A 20,226-nucleotide genomic window follows, 5' to 3' on the forward strand; every position below is an offset into this window, starting at 1 on the left:
GATACACAAAAGGCCAACATTATAGCGGCTGGAGGAGGATACAGTGATAGACGTGAGGCCAAACAGGTATCTGGAAAAATCAACAAGCATTTTAAAATGAAAGCCTTGCTGGCCTGGGAGTCAATGTAGGTTAGCAAGCACAGGGATGATGGGAATTGGTGAATGTTAGGATACAGGCAGCAGACATTCAGATATGCTCAAGTAGATGTAGAATGGAAGGTGGGAGGGCTATCCAAAAGAGCGTTGAAATAATAGTCTCAAAACAATGCCTAATTGCAAAGATTTGGAAATAATAAAAATACTATAAACTCTATTTGGAAATAATAAAAATATTCTAAAGGTCTGATTACTGTCTGCAGTATTATACTTGTACACTGGCATACATTTGTGATATAAAGTATATATCTCACATTGACTATTGATAGAGTCCTTTGCTTGGCTGTGTACTGTACCGGCCTAACTTGAACAGCATTTAACAGCTGGACTAGCAAAAGCTCACCTCTCATAACCAATGAATGATAGTTTCAGGTTATAGAGTAACTATAGAGTTTAGATTAATCAAAAATTACTTCAAAGGTTCCAGTGAAGACTTTTGCACACAGTCACAAGAGAAAAATAGGGCCTTGTATAGTATGCTACACCATAAGGAATTCCATTCACGTAGGCGTGAGGCCAGACTCGTGTCAATTATGACTAGTCTCCCATGGGATACACCTGGGAGTCAGCTCTCCTAGAGGAGCTCTGGTGGCTGCATTGTTCGGCGGTGGGGGGAGAGGGTCAGACCTGGACACTACGCCCGGCACTGCCCCCTGACAGTACCTGGACAGAGCTGGAAGGGGTTGCGGTGGGGCTGCGGTTTGTGTGTCCTTTTTGAACTTTTATGCACTGGGGCGGCCTTTAAAAATGCTGCCTTGATCTTTAAAAAAAAGTTGTTATTGGGGTAAGTTCTGCCAGCGTGATGTCATGGGACCCATTAGACGAAGGAGCAGAAGTAGGCCATTTGGCCCGTCAAGTCTGCTCCACCATTCGATTAAATCATGACTGATCCAATTATAGTTCTCAACTCCATTTTCGTACCTTATCCCCATAATCCTTGATTTCCTTATTGATTAAAAATCTGTCTAACTTAGCCTTGAACATGTCTAATAACCCAGCCTCTACAGCCCTCTGTGGTAAAGAATTCCGCAGCTTCACTACCCCCAAGAGAAGAAATTCCTCTTCATCTCTGTCTTAAATGGGTGACCTTGAAGTTTTGTTTCCTATGTTCCCAATGGTAGGGCGGAGAAAGCCACCATTGGTGCCGATGGCTTCAACACCGCTTTCCTTGCTCGCTATCGCACTCTGCCAAATACAGGAAAATTCCACTCATAGTTTTCTAAGAAACCGCCTGCTGTCACGATCATGAAATATGGACTCATGCATTTGTTCAAAATGAACATTTTACCTTGAAACAAAATGGAGAAAGGACACTGTTTTTGAAACAAAATGGATTTGAGAGGTCAGGTGAGCTTTCCTTTCTTGTCGATATATATTGAACTACACAAGGCCCTGGAAGATACCCGATATGTCTGGACAAGGCACTAAAATGCAAATGACCTTCTGGGTCATTTTCTTGAGAAGGCATTGACATGCAACAAGCTTTTCCTGTGGATTAGTGGCTGCCAATTTTCAAATAGTTACAAGAACTTGTTCAAAATGGACCTGCAGAATTCTTGGCTTTGGCGTGGAATTCCGAAGAGTGGGTGTGAGAAGAATCCTATTCTACTACAAGGATATGGAAATGGGTGAAGCTCAAACACCATTTTATGTCAATAGCTATTTGTCAGGACGAAGAAAAGCAAATGTTATGGTCACCTGACAGAAGCCAGGTTTCTGATAAAGAACATTGAATAAGACACATTTTTCGAGTGGCATGCAGAAAGAAAGAGAGCAGAAGAGTTCCAGACCAGCAAAGGAATAGGATCCTGCCTTAAATCCATCAGGAGGCAGAGAATTTGGACCAGCCTTTACCAAACTTTAGGAGCCAAAGCAGGTTTTCACGCAGGGATTTGACTGCACCTCAAATGGAGTGAAGTCTGAGAAACCGCTTGGTAATCAGTAAGCTATTGTGACTTTATCTTCATATACCTCCAACCTCTATTTCTTCAGTGAACCAAAGAAGACCTAAGGATGTACCTCTTTTGGATATTTTCTGTTTTTAATTTCTTAAAAGATTTTGTTCATGGGGTGTCGGCATCGCTGGCTGGGCCAGCCTTTGTTTGAGAGTCAACCACATTGCTGGGGGTGTGGTATCACATGTAGGCCAGACCAGTTAAGGACAACAGATTTCCTTCCCTCAACGATATTAGTGAATCAGTTGGGTTTTACGACAATCAGCAATGGTTTCATGATCATCATTAGACGTTTGTGTGTGTGTCGCTATTGTGAATACATTTTGTATGCTGAGTACTGAATATTTATTATTTTATAAAATTACAAGGAAACCTGTCATTTGTCTGTTTTTGTGAATTAAACACCTCGGGAGTGGGGAGAGGTGGTGTTAAACCACTTTTCTTTTAAAACACATCTGTCTTTGGTCAGTTGAGAGTGGGACACTGCTGCATACAAGGATCCACCAGCATTGTAGTATTAGGTCTTGATAAGTGAACACCTTACAATACTAATGAATGTAACAGCAAACAATCGTGCAAGGTGACAAGTTACTAGTCTGCCAGATTTAATTGACATGCAAGTTTATGCAATTAGGTAACAGGAATAGGTTTGTTAAAACAGAATATGTCAGTAATTAAAATACTAGTATATTAAAGACAGCCTCACTAGAAATTTGCTGAGGGGTCTACTGATCAGCTGCGGTAACCTTGGCAGAAGATCAATGAAAACTCCATTTCAATAATGTAACCAGGGATTCTCATCACTTCTCCATCTCACTATCCCCACCCAAAGGTATAGTGGCTGAAGAGGAGAACTCCCAAAAAATACCAAGTTTGTTTTGCAAATACAATAAAATGCAGAAAAGTAAATCACCAGCAAAATGGTCTGCTTTTGCCACACTCAGTTCAAGACATTGAGGTATGTCACATCTCTTAAAGTTAACCATCAACTTTATAACTGTACCTTTAACATCATCAAAATTATTGTCCTTTATTTCCTGAGATAAAGGATTGTGGGCTTAATCTTGTGGAAGTGAAAGAGTCTTCGGCTGCCTGGTGTAGAATCGTTTTGGGAAGACCAAAGACATGTTGTGCCACTCAGTCACCTGACAGGCCAGCAGCAAATCTTCCCTCAGTAAAAGTGTCCCACGGGCAGAAGTCCTCCCGCCAAGAGCTGCCAGCCAATTAGAGGCCAACAGCTCTTCTGTACTCGCAGTACCACTGGGAAATTGAGGGCTACTGCCCACCCAAGCATCAGATCAAGGATGGACCAGGCACTAGTGAGTAATGATGGGAAGAGAGCCACATTTTGGTCATTAGGAGTGGGGGGCTGGCATTCAGCTGTCCTAGCCACCCCAATACCAGGTCATTTGACCGGCAGTGCCTTAAAATGAGCTGCTCCACCCACCCCCCAAGAGCCTGCAGGCAAAGCTGGATTTGTTTGTCATGCTCCCTGCATGGAGAGCCCCACCGCCATTGCTGGGTTAATACAGGATGCAGGATGGGGCCTTTAAGTGGGCATTAACCTGACCACTTGAGGGACTCAATTGATGGGGAGGTGGAAAGCCATCCATGGGCCTTCCTGCTATGGACTTAACTTGAGTGGTGGGGGAAGGTGGGAAGGCCTCAATCCATCACTTTCCCATCCTCCTCGGGCAGCACGGTGGCACAGTGGTTGGCACTGCTGCCTCACAGTGCCAGGGACACAGATTTGATTCCTGGGCACTGTCTGTCCAGAGTTTGCATGTTATCCCTGTGTCTGTGTGGGTTTCCTCCAGGTGCTCCAGTTTCCTCCCACCGTCTGAAAGATGTACTGGTAAGGTACAATTGGTCATGCTAAATTCTCCCTCAGTGTACCCGAACAAGCACCAGAGTGTGGCGACTAGGGGATTTTCACAGTAACTTCATTGCAGTGTTAATGTAAGACTACTTGTGACACTAATAAATAAACTTTAAAACTACCACCAAGCTCATTACAGGGGCGGGCATAACATCCTGGCCTTGTATTTCAATGTATTAATTTAAAGTTTCTTGCTATCTACTACTGAAAAAAGCCTTTATAATTGAAATCTATAAAATTCTGTATCAAACATGCATCTTACCTTGTAGAATACGTTGTCATGTAGTGTAGAAGAAGCCTTCAGGGTAAACTTAGTGAAAACATATCCCTTAACGACACTCAAAACAATTATTAAAACAATGAACATTCCGTAAATTAGCTGGTAGGTTCCTAGCTGGGGGTTCTCAGTGATGCTGCTACAATCCACTGTCGTGGTGTTGTTCCTTTGTGCAAGACAGTCAACCTTCGTATAATTAAGTATAATCAATTAGTGTCAAAAGCTTAGTTCCTGTGACACAAAGCATACAATAGACTAGAAATTGCATTCTTGAAGCTATGCTGTGAGAAGTATGCGGGAATATCTAGGTATAAATATTTGTGAATTTCCCTTCAATGCTGCTTTCTTGCTGGTCTTTTCATATCCAAGTGGTCATTTACTTTCTCCTGGAATAATTGCTGTTTGGACACTAAACTGTAGTACTCATGCATGACTCACTAGAGTAAGCATACGTAGCCATGACCATACAGGAGGTGGAATTGGTGGATTTTCAGGAGCACCTAGCATCCTACGAGTCCTTTCTCAAGAGTAAGGTTGAGATTGGAAAGTGATGCTGACATTCATGGATGGAAGAAGTACTTCCTCTTCAGAATTTGCCTTAACAGCCAGAAAAGAGTGGAAGTGGATTTTACCCCAAATTCCAACCCCTCCAGCCCCAATGCAGCAACATTCTATCCTGCAATAGAGCAAAATTTCAAACTAAATTATTTGTGAATTGGGCACCATTAATGTTGTGCCAACGGAGGATTTTTAATTTTGTTAAAATATTATAACATTTAAATTAGCCTTTCATCTTGACCCATAAACATCATGGCTGCAGAAGGTGCATCTTATCGCTCTGTATCAATCCAACAAGGCAATACACAAGATATCAAGGAGTCTTTGCACACCACTTTACCATATCTGTAAAATTATCTCTCGATTTGGTTATGTAGAACTTTGGCTTTTGAATAGAGAAATTCACAGAATACTGATCGTGTGCTGTTGAGCAGGACTTTTTGTTCCTTATATTTCACCATGGGAAGCCTCTGGGCTATCCCCTTAGTATAAATTCTCCAGACTTTGTTCTGTACTCTGTGAGTTTAGTGAAGCATCTATAATTACTGCAGTTGCCTCAGGCTGCACGCTGTTGTTTACTGTATAATTTGTATTTGTTGTGCTATTTGCATTGCTGGCAACAATTGTATACCTTAGATGCAATTGCAGAAAATATTCCTGGTATTAATATCTAAAAGTACCTTTTGCTATCAAAATACATGAAGTATTGTTTGTGTTTGTAACATAGTTATAGAGTACATTTCTTTATTTATATATCTGTCTACTTATTCTCAGAAACATTCAGCTGTCCTACCCAACATCCATTTGGCCTTGCGCCCATGTACCAGCTCATTGGTAGAAATATCAAATTATTTCTATACCCCATAGTCATTCCCCATATTCCTGCAATTGCTATCTCTTCATGCATTATCCAATTTCCATTTGAAAGTTAGCATTGAATTTGCTTCCATCACCTTTTCAGGCAATGTATCCTAGAACACAAGGACTTGCTACGTAAGTTCTCTTTACCTCGTGCCACGCCAAATTCTTTTACCATTGCATAGAATCTGTCTTTCCTGGTTACTGGCCTTTCTGCCACAGGAAACCATTTCCCCTTATTTACTCTGTCAAAAAAAATTAATTATTTTGAGCACTTCTATCCTTTTTGCTCTAAGGAGAACACTCCCCTCTCTGGTCTCTCCATGTAACTGAAGATTCTCAATCCTGGGACCATTCTGGCTAATTCCTTTTACATCCTCTCTATGGTGTTGCCTTCCCAAAGTGTGGTGCCCAGAGTTGAATGTAAATATTCCAAGCCGAGTCTTATCCATTGTTTTATAAAGGTTTTGCAAAGTTCCTTCCTTTGTACTCTATGTCGCTATTAATAATAGTAAGAAGTCTCACAACACCAGGTTAAAGTCCAACAGGTTTATTTGGTAGCAAATACCATAAGCTTTCGGAGCACTGCTCCTTCGTCAGATGGAGTGGATATCCACTGTCCTGGATATCCACTCCATCTGACGAAGGAGCAGTGCTCCGAAAGCTTATGGTATTTGCCACCAAATAAACCTGTTGGACTTTAACCTGGTGTTGTGAGACTTCTTACTGTGCTTACCCCAGTCCAACACCGGCATCTCCACATCATGGCTATTAATAATGCCATGGATCCTGGTTAACCTTTTAACAGATTTCTCATTATGTCCTTCCCAAACAGTTAAAATAGTTTCTCTCTATCTACCCTACCTGTTCCCCTTAATATCTTGAAAACTTCAATCAATTTAGCCCTTAACCTTTGAAATTACAGGGAATGCAATCCTGATTTTTGAAATCACGCCTTGTAATTTAACTCTTGGAGTCCTGGTATTGTGCTAGCCCAAAATAAAAATCTAGCCCATGGGGTGGAATTTTACCATCCAGCCCACCACGGGAATCGCAGCGGGCAGGACACGGACCATGCACAGGTCCGTTGACCTCGGGCAGGATTTTCCGGTCTTGAGCAAGTGCAACTGGAAAATCCCCCCCATGATGTTTAAGCGCAAAGAGAAAAACCTCTTACCCATGTGATGTGTGAATCACAGAGGGAAGGATTTCAGTATTATATTCAGGAATTTGTTATTTTTTTAACATTCCAATGGCATTAGGACTGTCCTTTTCAAATGTCACATAAATGGTGGTGTTGGTTTGGTTCTTTGATTGTCCAGTTTTCAAAATGAAATATTTTTCATACAATATTTGCAAGAACAATTTTTGTGACGTGACAAATAAGATTGGACAAATGGACTGAAGCAAAGAATATTCCTTAAATTGTGATAGACTTTAAATAAATTAAGATAAGGTGATCTTGTTCAATTTTATATTGCCACTCAAATAGCACTTCAGACTTCAAAGAAGTGATCATCACAAATCATGTTTTCACAAAAGTGATTTGTACTGAAGGTTTAATTTAACTTAGTCTTTCATCTTGACCCATAAACACTTTGGTTGCAGAAGGTGCATCTTATCGCTCTGTATCAATCCAACAAAGCAACACACAAAAGATCAAGGAGTCTTTGCACACCACTTCACCATTTCTGTAAGATTTTCCCTCAGTTTAATTATGTGCAACTTTGGCTTTTGAATCGAGAAATTCACAGAATTTTGATCGTCTGCTGTTCCCTGTATTTCACCATGGGAAGCCTTTGGGCTATCCCCTTGGTATAAATTCTCCTGACTTTGTTCTGTACCCTGTAAGTTTAGTGAAGCATCTATCATTATTACAGTTGCCTCTGGCTGCATGCTGTTGTTTACTGCAAAATTTGCATTTGTATAAATGAAATAGTTTATCCATGTATTCAAATATTATGAATTAAAAACTGCTCTTTTGCTTGTTATATTTTTCAAATTGTGTTTTCTATTATTTAACATGGGAAACTATTAAATGTTTGATGTAATGAATTCTTAATACAGTAATTGAGTGTTTGTACTCCTTCAATTAATAGAATCATAAGAATTCTCTTTCGCTTTTCATGTTTGGAGAGACAAAGTATAGGGTAATTTATTCTAAAAAGCTACAAAACATGAAAATAATTTTAAAGATTCAACATTTCATAAGTGTACAGGTGACACTACTTGTATTAGTTGTATGAGGAGAACATACCCCAGCTCCTTGTTGTATCCAGTAACTTAACCACCATCCACTAACACTTGTACAGCTGATTATAAGGATGAACAGAAAGAGAACAAATACAAAGAACACATATCCTGGAAAATAAATCAGAATAAACAATTCAATGAATGATACGCATTGAAATATTTTTTTCTAAAGTACACATCAGAAAGCTTACTGAAACTGAATTAATATGAAAGGTAATCAAGTGAATCACACATGAATATATCATTCCTGCAAATCAGTCCAGAGTTGACATGGCAGAATGTTCGGAAAGGAACATTAAAGGTCTAAAGTGAGCGATACTAACCAATTACTACTGGTTGCAAGAATTCAAAGAGTAAAAATGTAGAGAATTCATAAGGAACATTAGTAGAAATGCACAAAAACAAACTGCCAGACAATTGCAGAAAAAGCAAAATATTGCAGATGCTAGAAATCTGAGGGGAAAAAACCTGACGATGCAGGGTGGACATAGCAGGTCAGAAAACATTTGTGGAAAGTACAGATAAAATAGCTTTGGATACAGCTCTTTCTTGAGAACACTAATTCTATGTGAATGTTTTAGTCTGACATTTGCTGGAAAATGGATGCACCCAAAATTCTCTGAGAGAAATAAGTTAAAGTTAGATATTAGCTCTGGATAAAGTACTGGCAATTTTAAATACATGTTGTCAAACATGTTGTTAAATCTCTCACATTGGTTTCATTTCTGAAATAAAAGCCCCATTGGTAAACTGGATGTTATAAATTGATGTGACAATATGATTATATAAAAATCTGGTTCAACGTCTTTCAGCTCAGATTCAAATCACCACGATAGATCATGGTGTAATTTTAAAATGATATAAATAATAATAACTAATGTGTTGTTATTAGGCCCTATAATATGTATGTCATATGTCTGGTTGAATTTGAATAGATTGCTATGTTATTGATGTAGTCTACATGGATTTCAGTAAGTCTTTTGACAAGGTCCCACGTGGGAGACTGGTCAAGAAGTTGGTCAAGATAAGTTCCAGGGCAATTTGGCAAATTGGATCCAAAATGAGCTTAGCGGCAGGAGGCAGAGGGTAATTGTCAAAGGTTGTTTTTGTGACTGAAAACCTGTGTTCAGTCATGTACCGCAGGGATCAGTGCTGGCTCCCTGGTTGTTTGTAATGTACATTAATGATCTAGATGTGAATGTGGAAGTATAATAATTACGTTTGCAGATGACACGAAAATTGGTAAGTAGTGAGGAGGAAAGTCTTAAATTAAAGGATGATATAGACATGCTGGTCAGATGGGCAGAACAGTGACAAATGGAATTTAACCCTGAAAAGTGTGAGGTGATGCATTTTGGGAAAGACTAACAAGGCAAGGGAATGCACAATGAACCGAAGAATGCTAGGAAGTACAGAGGACCAGAGGGTCCTTGGTGTGCATGTCCAAAGATCTTGAAGGCAGCAGGACCGGTAGATAAGATGGTTAAGAAGACATATGGGGCGGCACGGTAGCACAGTGGTTAGCACTGCTGCTTCACAGCTCCAGGGACCTGGGTTCGATTCCTGGCTTGGGTCACTGTCTGTGTGGAGTTTGCACGTTCTCCTCGTGTTTGCATGGGTTTCCTCCGGGTGCTCCGGTTTCCTCCCACAGTCCAAAGATGTGCGGGTTAGGTTGATTGGCCATGCTAAAATTGCCCCTTAGTGTCCTGAGATGCATTGGTTTGAGGGATTAATGGGTAAATATGTAGGGATACGGGGGTAGGGCCTGGGTGGGATTGTGACCGGTGCAGACTCGATGGGCCAAATGGCCTCTTTCTGCACTGTAGGGTTTCTATGAATTTTCTATGAATATGGGATATTTGCCTTTATTAGTTGAGGCTTGGAATATGAGAAGAGAGGAATGATGGAGCTGCAAAAACAACTCATTAGGCCACAGCTAGAGGATACAGTTCTCATCACCACACTATAGGAAAGATGTGATTGCACCAGAAAGGGTGCAGAGGAGATTCACCAGGATGTTGCCTGGGCTGGAGTGTTTCAGCTATGAAGAGAGGCTGGTTAGGCTGGAACTGTTTTCCATAGCTCAGAGAAGGCTGAGGGGGGACTTAATTGAGTTGCACAAAATTATGAGGGATGTAGGTAGGGTAAATTATGAGGGAACCTTTCCCCTTAGTAGAGGGATCAATAACCAGGGGCATAGATTTAAAGTGAGGGGCAGGAGATTTAGCGGGGATTTGAAGAAAAACCCTTTCACCCAGAGGGTGTTGGGAATCTGAAACTTATTGCCTGAAAGGGTGGTAGAGGTGGGAACCTTCACAACATTTATGAAGCATTTAGATGAGCGCTTGAAATGCGATAGCATAGAAGACTACAGACCAAGTGCTGGAAAATGGGATTAGAATGGTTGTCTTCTTGATGGCTGCCGCAGACATGATGGACTGAAGGACCTCTTTCCATGTGTAAAACTCTATTACTCTATCAGACGATTGGCTTCAAAAAACTGCAGCAACATCGAAGATGTTTAACAGACTCATAGTGGCCAGGTAGTGGTGTCTGTCGGGAGAATAGCAGCAACCACGTGCTTTAAATGATGGTGAAATTCTCCAGGACAGTGGTAGTTGACTTGAACAAAATTGCTGCCATTCTTGTTAACAGCTCAACTCGAGCAGAAGACAGGCCTGTGGAGAGGGTATAATTTAAAGGGATATGAATGTCTCTTACCTCCTCCTGCCATAACATACTGATGATATGTTTGTCCTGATATCGAGCCTGATTTGTTCTCTTCGTCTTTTGTAAGCTGCTCATTTGGTACTGTAAAAGTAAGCTCATAATTCAAGTGCTATTCTTAATTATTACACTCATTTATGTTTCTCAGTATAGATTATAAAGGTATCCATTAATCAATGTTATAAAATACATTTGACTTTGGAGTTCAATATGGTTGTTGTATAATAAAACAGATTTATTTTAATGATACCCAAGTCTATTCTTCCAAATTATAGCCGAACGTTAATTCTGATTTGGTAACCTGCAATGGGGAATATCAAATATTTTGACAAGTCCCTCGCAAATCAGTAATTTTCAGAGATTGGGCAGCACTGTGGGCAAGTGTGAGATTTTCCCAGTGTGATTTTGGTTTGATCCTAACTCAGACATAAGAACTAGGAATAGGCAGTTTAGCCTCTCGAGCCTGCTCCGCCATTTAATACGATCATGGCTGATCTCACCTTGATCTCAATTCCACTTTCTGTCCACTTACAACAGCCCTTTAAACCCTAACTGATGGGATGAACCCCATGATTCGTCTCGCAATAAGGGTTAAACATGAAATTAACTTTGGGGTGGGGTGGGGGGGGGGGCGGATTCTCCCAGCCCGCTATGCTGCTTTGGTGTCAGAGGGAGGGAGGCTAGCAATCGGGGTAAGGGGGGGGTGGTTGGGACTGCGGGGTGGGGGGAATTGGTGCTGCTGGTGGGAGGGGGGGGAAAATCGGGACTGCGGAGGGGAGTGGGAGAGATCGGGACTGCTGGGGAAGGGTGGGGGGAAGATCAAGGTGGGCCAGGGACAGTGGGGGGGTTTGCGAGGCTGGCCCGGACACGTCAAGGGGACCAGCGATGGGGGTGTGGGGGGGGGGTTGCCGGATTGTAGGGCTGGCCAATGATCAAGCTAGCCAGCGATTGGGAAGCCGGCAGTGCGGGGCCACTGTACATACACCAATCGGCGCATGCGCTGTGGCCCACTCAGCGCTATGCTGCCAGCCTCTCCAGTGGGAATAGGCCCCACCCACTGATGTTTAATGAGATTCACACTAGTGCATTCTGCGGTGCACAGAATGTGGGAGATTCATTTTTAAAATCCCGCTGAAAAAAACAAGCAGGATTTACTCCAATTTTTACGCAAATTTGATACTTCGAATTTCTTTAGGAGAAACGCCTCCCAGGAATGTTAACCAGTTCCGAGCAGTCAGCTACAGTCTGCATAACACCGCCCAGAATTTGTTACTAAACGATCAAATTCACAATAGAGGCCAGAAAGGAAAGAGGCTGGTGTGAGAAGTGGCAGAATCATTCAGGCATTATAGGAAGTTCTTTTAACAGGTTGAGCTTATGGTACCATCACAAATTTCATATGCCTAGTTCATGTGATCCTGCATCTTCCCCGAGAGTCTCTGCCTTCTTCCTCGGTTCACAGAGCTTGTGCTGTAGTGATTTCACTAATCTCCCTGACCTTATTCTCAGCTCTCGGAGGATGTATTGGATTAAAGTTTTCCATAATCTCTCTTGAACTCAATAGAGGAGTATGTGAATCATCAGAGACTATCAGATCAATGTTCCGGTCATCTTCCTGATCTTCTGGATAACTGGTCCATGAGTTCTTCTTTTAGATATGGGTACAATTTTTTTAAATCTCACTAGTACATTTTCAGTCTCTACGAGATAAGATTTTGGATGTCGTGTTTTTTCCAAAACTTGGCCTTCGCAATTTTGGTCTTGAATCCATTTTGACTCACCTGCCTGGAGTTCTGGCAAGTTATGTACTCTATGGCATTGATTGTAGTTTCTGGTTTGCTTTGCATGATACTCACCATGCTGCTACCTTACTGTCTGTTGATCTGTTGCTGTGAGGCAGGGAATAAGCATGTGCAGAGGAACGGGAAGTTGAGTTCACAGTCATTTCACGCAGCTTTTCTCACTTGCTCCAGCAAGCACTCTGTGCAATTTTGGGAAATTCTGCCCTTAGCATTTGATGCCGTTAAATCTTCCTTTGACTGTCGAAAATCTGATAAAGTCTCCTCAAAGTCTTTTGCAACAATGCAATCCCAAATGACTTTGCTTTCAGGGCTCCATATTTGTGATTCTCCATTAGTTGATATAAATTGTTAACGAAGGAATCTAGGTTCTTGCCTGGGCTTTGGATATGTCTATTGAACTGCACCTTTTCTGTAATTCTGTTGCAGCTAGGACTGAAATTTATATCAAAAGCTTTTATAACATCTTTGTATGTTGCAGTTTCTTTATTTATGTCTCGTTTGACCAGTGCTTCACCTGCACAACTGACATGGCATGGATAAGGGTAGTGACCTGTTCCTTACTAGGCTTCTCTGCTGGTTCCGAAGCAGTTCTGTACCTGAGAAACCCATGACACCAGCTCTGCTACATGATCCAAGCCTGCCACATGGTTGAAGCACTCTGGTAAGGGTTCTCCATGGCTTTTCTTCACTCTAGCCTTCCCTTGAGTTCTGTGGCATTTGTTCCCACTGTCCCCTTTCCTTGCAGTCATTTTACTTGCTGCTTTTTCAGTCACTGGGCCATTTACTTGGTGCTTATTCCACTGCCTTTACACTATCACCATCTGTTATCATACGGTGGCACAGTGGTTAGCACCGCTGCCTCACAGCGCCAGGGACCCGGGTTCGATTCCCGGCTTGGGTCACTGTCTGTGTGGAGTCTGTACGTTCTCCCCGTGTCTGCGTGGGTTTCCTCCAGGTGCTCGGGTTTCCTCCCACAGTCCAAAGATGTGTGGGTTAGGTGCATTGGCTATGCTAAATATCCTCTTAGTATCAGGGAGACAAGCTAGGGTAAATGCATGGGGTTATGGGATAGGGCCTGGATGGGATTGTGGTCAGTGGAGACGCGATGGGCTGAATGGTCTCCTTCTGCACTGCAGGATTCTATGATTCTATGATTGTGGATCTTAGCTGAGGTTGCCCACGGTTGGGATTGATAGTGACTGCTGGAGACAAGGCTATTGGTAAACTTTAAATTTAACTCTTATTAGACCTCAGCATTCTCTGTTGTCATGTGATCTTACAAATCTGATGATTTAGACTATTTACATTAATCGTTTACACGACAAAAATAATTTATTTTAGTATCCCATTTTGAACAATTTGAATGTTAAAATATAATACTACACCACCTAGTGGTGTAACAGCTAAATGTTAGAATTTGCATTCCTATTACAGCAAATTTCAATACAGCACAAAGCCAGTGTAAAAACTTTAATATTATTCTTAGTGTTTTACCTTTTTTATGGTTTCCATCCTGCTGCATTGGTTTTTCGTTCTCACTATTTTCTTCCGCTGGATCATTTGTCTCATCAGTCATATCAAATGCTAAAAGTTACAAAAGAGTTTTGACAAACTTTGTATTTAAAACTGCGCTGAGTAAATATTTTCAAATTTATGAGACACTAGGAGTAGATGATAAATGAAATGATTTAGGTATCTATGTACATAAATCACTAAAAGCTCGTGTTGGATTGTCATGTTTTTTGTGGACAGGACATACCTGGTCAATTTTCCACATTGCCAGGTAACTGCCAGTATTGCAGCTGTACGGGAATTGGGGGAGGGTGGGGGAGAATTGTTTGGCTGGCAGAGGGGGGTAGAAAGATGTGGGGGGTGTGCATCTGGAGCACAAGGCTTCAGTACTGCTACCAGAATGTTGCCAGTGGTGATAGTAGCCTTACTACATGTGGTAAACCACTGTTAGCTTATTACCTGTATATGTGACATGCCTGGACACATCCCTGCCAGCCCTACCCGAGACTCCTCCCCCCTCCGGTCCAGGTATAAAGGCGACTGCTCCCCACCCCCCTGCCTCAGTCTGGACCAGTTCATCAGCATGGGTGTGCTCCAAGTCTTTTGCTAATAAAAGCCTATTTGTTCTTGCATACAAACTAGTCTTTGCTTGATTGATGGTGCATCACTACAGTACCTTCAGCCACTTCTTGATATTACACAGAATGAATTGAATTGGCTGAAGTATTACACCTGTGATGCTGGGGGCCTCAGGAAGAGGCTGAGTTGGATCATCCAACCCAGCACCTCTGGCTGAAGATGGTTGCAGATTTGTTGGCTTTATCTCATGAACTGACGTGCTGTGCTCCTCCCCACCTCACCCCTCCATCCCACTCATTAAGGATGGGGATATTTGTGGAACCTTTTTCTCCAATTGTTTAATTATCCACCATCATTCACAACGGGGTGTGACAGGACTGCAGAGCTTAGATCTGATCCATTGGTTATGGAATCACTTAGCTCTGTCTATCACATGCTGCTTCTGCTATTTGGCATGCAAATAGTCCCATGTAATAGCTTCACCAGATTGACTCCTGAATTTGCCTGATGGTACTTTTTTGGCATACCCTTCTCCACTCTTCATTGACCCAGGAGCGATCCTCTAGCTTGGTGGTAATCAGAGAGTGCGGGAAATGCTGGGCCATCGGGCTACAGATTGTGGTTGAATACAGTTCTGCTGCTGCTGATGGCGCAGACTGCCTCATGGATGTCAAGGTTTAAGTTGCTAGATCTGTTCTAAATTGTTCCCATTTAGCAGAGTATTAGTGCCACACAACATGATGGAGAGTATTTGCAATGTGAAGACGGGACTTTGTCTTCACAAGCACTGTGCTGTTGTCTCTCCTACCAATACTGTCATGGACAGATGTCACTGTGATAGGTAGATTGATAAGGAAAATGTCAAGTAAGTTTTTCCCTCTTCTTGGTTTCCTCACCGCCTGCCACAGGCCCAGTCTAGCAGCTATGTCCTTTAGGAGTCTACCAACTCAGTCAGAAGTCACCCACGCTTGTCACCCTCAGTGCTTTTTCCAATTGGAATTCAACATGAAGGAATACCGGTGAGTCTGCTAAGTGGGAACAGTAGGTGGTAATCAACAGGAGATTTTCTTTCCATATTTGACCAGGTGCCATGAGATCTCACCGGGTCCATAGTCAATGGTGCAGACTCCCAGGGCAACTCCATCCTACCTGTATACCACTGTGCTGCCATCTCTGGTGGGTCTGTCCCGATGGTGGGGCAGGACACACCACAAGATAGCAATGGTGTGTCTGGGACATTGTTTGCAATGTGTGATTTGGTGAACATGATTATGTCTGGCTATTACTTTTTAAGTCTGTGAACAGCTCTCCCAATTTTGACACAAGCCCCAGATGTTAGTAAGGAAGACTCTGCAGATTCGACAGGGCTGTATATGCCATTGTCATTTCAGGTACCTAGGTTGATGCTGGATTGTTCATCCAGTTTCATTCCTTTTTTTGATTTTTCTCTAGTAATTTGGTACAACTGAGTGGGTTATTTATTTTCAATTCATTCGTAGAACATGGGCCTCACTGGCTGGCCAGAATTTTTTGCCCATCCCCAATTGCCCTTGGAGGACAGTTAAGAGTCAACCACATTGTTGTGGCTCTTGAATCACATGTAGGCCAGACGAAGTAAGGACAGCAGATTTCCTTCCCTAAAGGACATTGTGAGGCCATTTAGGATCATAGAATCATAGAAACCCTACAGTACAGAAAGAGGCCATCAAGTCTGCACCAACCACAATCCCACCCAGGCCCTACCCCCATATCCCTACATATTTTACCCACTAATCCCTCTAACCTACGCATCTCAGGACACTAAGGGGCAATTTTAGCATGGCCAATCAACCTAACCCTCACATCTTTGGACTGTGGGAGGAAACCGGAGCACCCAGAGGAAACCCACGCAGCAGAGATTTAAGAGTCAACCACATTGCTGTGGATCTGGGGTCACATCTAGACCAGAGCAGGTAAGGATGGTAGATTTCTTTCCCTACAGGATAAGAGTGATATTGAGATTTAAAGGATTGGATTAGGAGGGCAGGATGCCTAAACTTAGTTTGTATTCCCCCAAGTTTAGATGGTTGAGGAGTGATTTTTTTTAAATGAAAAATTCAAAAAGGGTAGGTAGAGAGAAAGGATTTCTTCTGCATGGTGGGCATATCCAGAACAGAATTAAACAAAGACCAATTAGGAATGAAATCAAGAAAGATTTTTTATCATGAATGGTAGTGATAAACTCACTTTCAAAAGGCTCTGGATACTCAGCTAATTGAAATTTCCAAGACTAAGATTGTGGTAAACCACTGTTAGCTTATTACCTGTATATGTGACATGCCTGGACACATCCCTGCCGGCCCTACCCGAGACTCCTCCCCCCCCCGGTCCAGGTATGAAGGCGACTGCTCCCCACCCCTCTGCCTCAGTCGGGACCAGTTCATCGGCATCGGTGTGCTCCAAGTCTTTTGCTAATTAAAGCCTATTTGTTCTTGCAAATTAGTCTTTGCTCAATTGATGGTGCATCAAAGATCACTATGTTTCTTTTGGCAAGGCTACAAATTATATGGAGCAGAAGTGGGTAAAAGATCTAGTTGAATGGCAGAACATACTTGAAGAGTTCAATGGCCTACCTCTGTTCGCAATACAGTTTTATGTAAAATGCACTTCTTAAAGATGGCACACTTACCAGCATTGTCCAAGCCTTTTAACCTTGTGCTTGAAGGAGAAGCTTCATCCAGCTTTCCTATATCAGAGCTAAGTGGTATCATGTTGTCCTCTTCCGAACTCTGAATGCAGAATGGAAGAAACATTGAACTATAAATCAACACGGCATTTTTAGTCTAACTGTTCAAGTCTCTGTGGATTAGTTCAGTTGGCTAGGTAGCTGGAGTGTGGTGCACAATTATGCCAATGGCAGGTGTTCAATCCCTGTATCACCTGTGGTAGTTCCCAGAGCACTATCTCCTTGCCTTACCTCGTGCTTGGTACTGACTGGTGCCCTTCAAGTTTTAGAACCATTTAGAATTCTCTCTCTCTCTCTCTAACAGAATGAGATGCTATAGTCTCTTGTGGCTATGACTAATTACTCTTGGTCTTTCTAGTATGTAGTTATACATCTCAGGCTGACCTCAACTGCAGGAATTTGATCAGTTCTGGACTTGCAGGAGGGATTTTGGATCCAACTCAATCTGGTGACCAGGAATGACCAAATTCCTGCTATTGCAGCACCATAAGCCATTTAAGATTCATATCTGTTTTCTCTAACCATTGTCTTTGTTATTTTTAATTTGCTTCTTATCTGTTGTAAGTGAAGAGAAGGGTTTGCGGAAGTTATATATTTCCTTGAGCAGAGTCCCACGATCATGTCACTGAGAATCTTGCATTACTTTTCCTTGTTTTTATGATGAATCAAGATCGCATGTAACTAAGAGTTTTCTCACATTTGAAACTTGGGTGGCACGGTGGCACAGTGGTTAGCACTGCTGTTTCACAGCGCCAGGGACCTAGGTTTCATTCTGGCCTCAGGTCATTGTCTAGAGTTTGCATGTTCTCCCCGTGTCTGCATGGGTTTCCTCTGGATGCTCCAGTTTCCTCCCACAGTCTAAAGATGTGCGGATTAGGTTGATTGACCATGCTAAATTGCCCCTTAGTGGCAGGGAAATTAGCAGGGTAAATACGTGAGGTTACGGGAATAGGGCCTGGGAGGGTTTGTTGTCAGTGCAGCCTTGATGGGCTAAATTGCCTCTTGCACTGTTGAAAGCTTACTTTCGCAATCCATATTTAAATTAAATCGAAGGAAATAACTTATGAGGTGGGAATGAGAAACAGCTGATCCACGTTTGTAGCTTTTTAAGCCATATTTAGAAAAAAACGCCAAAGTTTTGTTTTCTGTACACACTTAATGACTGGATACAAAGTTATAATAAGGGGAAAAGTAAAGAATTGATCCATTTGCACTAGTCTGGCATTGGCACCTCTATCCCTTGGCTGACACACTGGATGACTTGATCTGGAAATAGTCTCTGCCAAGCTCTCATGCTCTGTGACTTGGCACTGTTACATATTGTTTGCTCAGAGGTTAATACCCTGCAGTGAATACTGAACAGGTGCCACGCTAAGTATCCTGGTACTGCAACTCCTGGATTATTGAACACCTTCAACCTTCCTGATAGCAAAAGCAGTGCCTGACTTGACTATGTAACACTGCTCGAAAAGCCAGACACCCATTTGCTCATTATTTTCAATTTGCTGGCTGCTTAATATATACATAAACACAGACTTTCTGCCAGCAATGAAGGTCATATTTTTAATTTGAAATAATAAGCATGGTGGGGCATTGAATAAAGATTTTGATATCTGGTGAAATTCTCAGCCCATTCAGTCTTATCACACAGAGGTAATCTTTCTCGGCTATGCTACACAGAAGTGTAATTTCATTTGGGAACTGATTATTTCTGCAATACACTGAAAATATTATTAACACTGCAGGGCATTGTGACAGAAAGTGCAACAGCAAACAGTGAGTGACTTCAGAGTAGAAGCAAATAATCAACAATGAAGATTTGCAAATAACAATTGCATTAAACAAAGAGTCAACAATAGAAAAAGGGCCAATTTCTTGATTGGGCTCTCTCAGCAGGATTATTGAGAGCTCTGAGTAGGAAACCATCAAATGGAGCCCTGGCTTTCTGGTTGTTCATTTGAATGGATGGAAATCAAGGTCCGTGGATCGCTAATTTCCTGACCAGTGCTGTCAGCGGGATTTCACAATGGGAGAAACCAATCCACAAATCTGCCTTATAGTCAGAAAAGGCTTAAAATACTGAGAAGAAAAATGAAAATAGTACTGATGAGGGGGTCTTCTGAGGAAGTCGAAGCATTGGTGAGCTTTCTTAACTATAGTGTCGGCATGGGGGGACCGGGCCAGGTTGTTGGTGATCTGGACACCTAAAAACTTGAAGCTCTCAACCCTTGCTACTTCGTCCCCGTTGATGTAGATGGGCATGTTCTCCACTACGCTTCCTGAAGTCAATGACAATCTCCTTTGTTTTGCTGCCATTGAGGGAGAGATTATTGTCACCGCACCAGTTCACCAGATTCTCTCTCTCATTCCTGTACTCTGTCTCGTCATTGTTTGAGATCCAACCCACTACAGTGGTGTTGTCAGCAAACTTGAAAATCGAGTTGGAGGGGAATTTGGCCACACAATCATAGGTGTGTAAGGAGTATAGTAGGGGGCTGAGAACACAGCCTTGTGGGGTACCGATCATGGAGGTGGTGTTGTTGCCTATCCTTGCTGATTGTGGTCTGTGGGTTCAGAAGTTCAGGATCCAGTCGCAGAGGGAGGAACCGAGGCCCAGGCAACGGAGTTTAGAGATGAGTTTCATAGGAGTGATGGTGTTGAAGGCTGAGCTGTCAATGAATAGGAGTCTGACATGGGTGTCTTTGTTATCTAGGTGAAAATGCTGACCGACCTTCTGAGTAATTCCAACATTTTCTGCTCTTATTTCAGATTTGCAATATCTCCAGCAATTTTGTTTTTGCTAATTTAACCCCACTAGTTAAAAAGGGAGGTGGAGAGAAAAGAAGAAATTATAGACCAGTCAGCCTGACATCAATAGTGGGGAAAATTCTAGAGTCCATTATCAAAGATTTTATAGCAGGGCACAGTGGTAGAATTGGACAGAG

The 20,226-nt window shown here is 42.2% G+C and overlaps 1 protein-coding gene across 7 annotated transcripts in view; it reads right to left on the reverse strand.

Annotated features, from left to right (window-relative positions):
• The window catches only part of abcc12 (ATP-binding cassette, sub-family C (CFTR/MRP), member 12), a 131,334-nt gene that overhangs the window by 27,419 nt on the left and 83,689 nt on the right, over window positions 1–20,226 (reverse strand). For 5 of the 7 annotated variants that reach the window (XM_078210840.1, XM_078210843.1, XM_078210842.1 and 2 more), the window contains 5 exons: window positions 17,225–17,324; window positions 13,960–14,049; window positions 10,658–10,747; window positions 7,941–8,044; window positions 4,253–4,453 (listed from right to left, as the gene is read on the reverse strand). In XM_078210840.1, coding sequence (XP_078066966.1) covers window positions 4,253–4,453; window positions 7,941–8,044; window positions 10,658–10,747; window positions 13,960–14,049; window positions 17,225–17,324 — 585 coding nt within the window. The remainder of the gene's footprint in view (window positions 1–4,252; window positions 4,454–7,940; window positions 8,045–10,657; window positions 10,748–13,959; window positions 14,050–17,224; window positions 17,325–20,226) is intronic. The other 2 variants (XM_078210844.1, XM_078210841.1) reach the window with 1 other exon arrangement.

This window comes from Mustelus asterias, chromosome 4, assembly GCF_964213995.1.
Source record: "Mustelus asterias chromosome 4, sMusAst1.hap1.1, whole genome shotgun sequence".
Classification (NCBI taxonomy): Eukaryota; Metazoa; Chordata; class Chondrichthyes; order Carcharhiniformes; family Triakidae; genus Mustelus; species Mustelus asterias.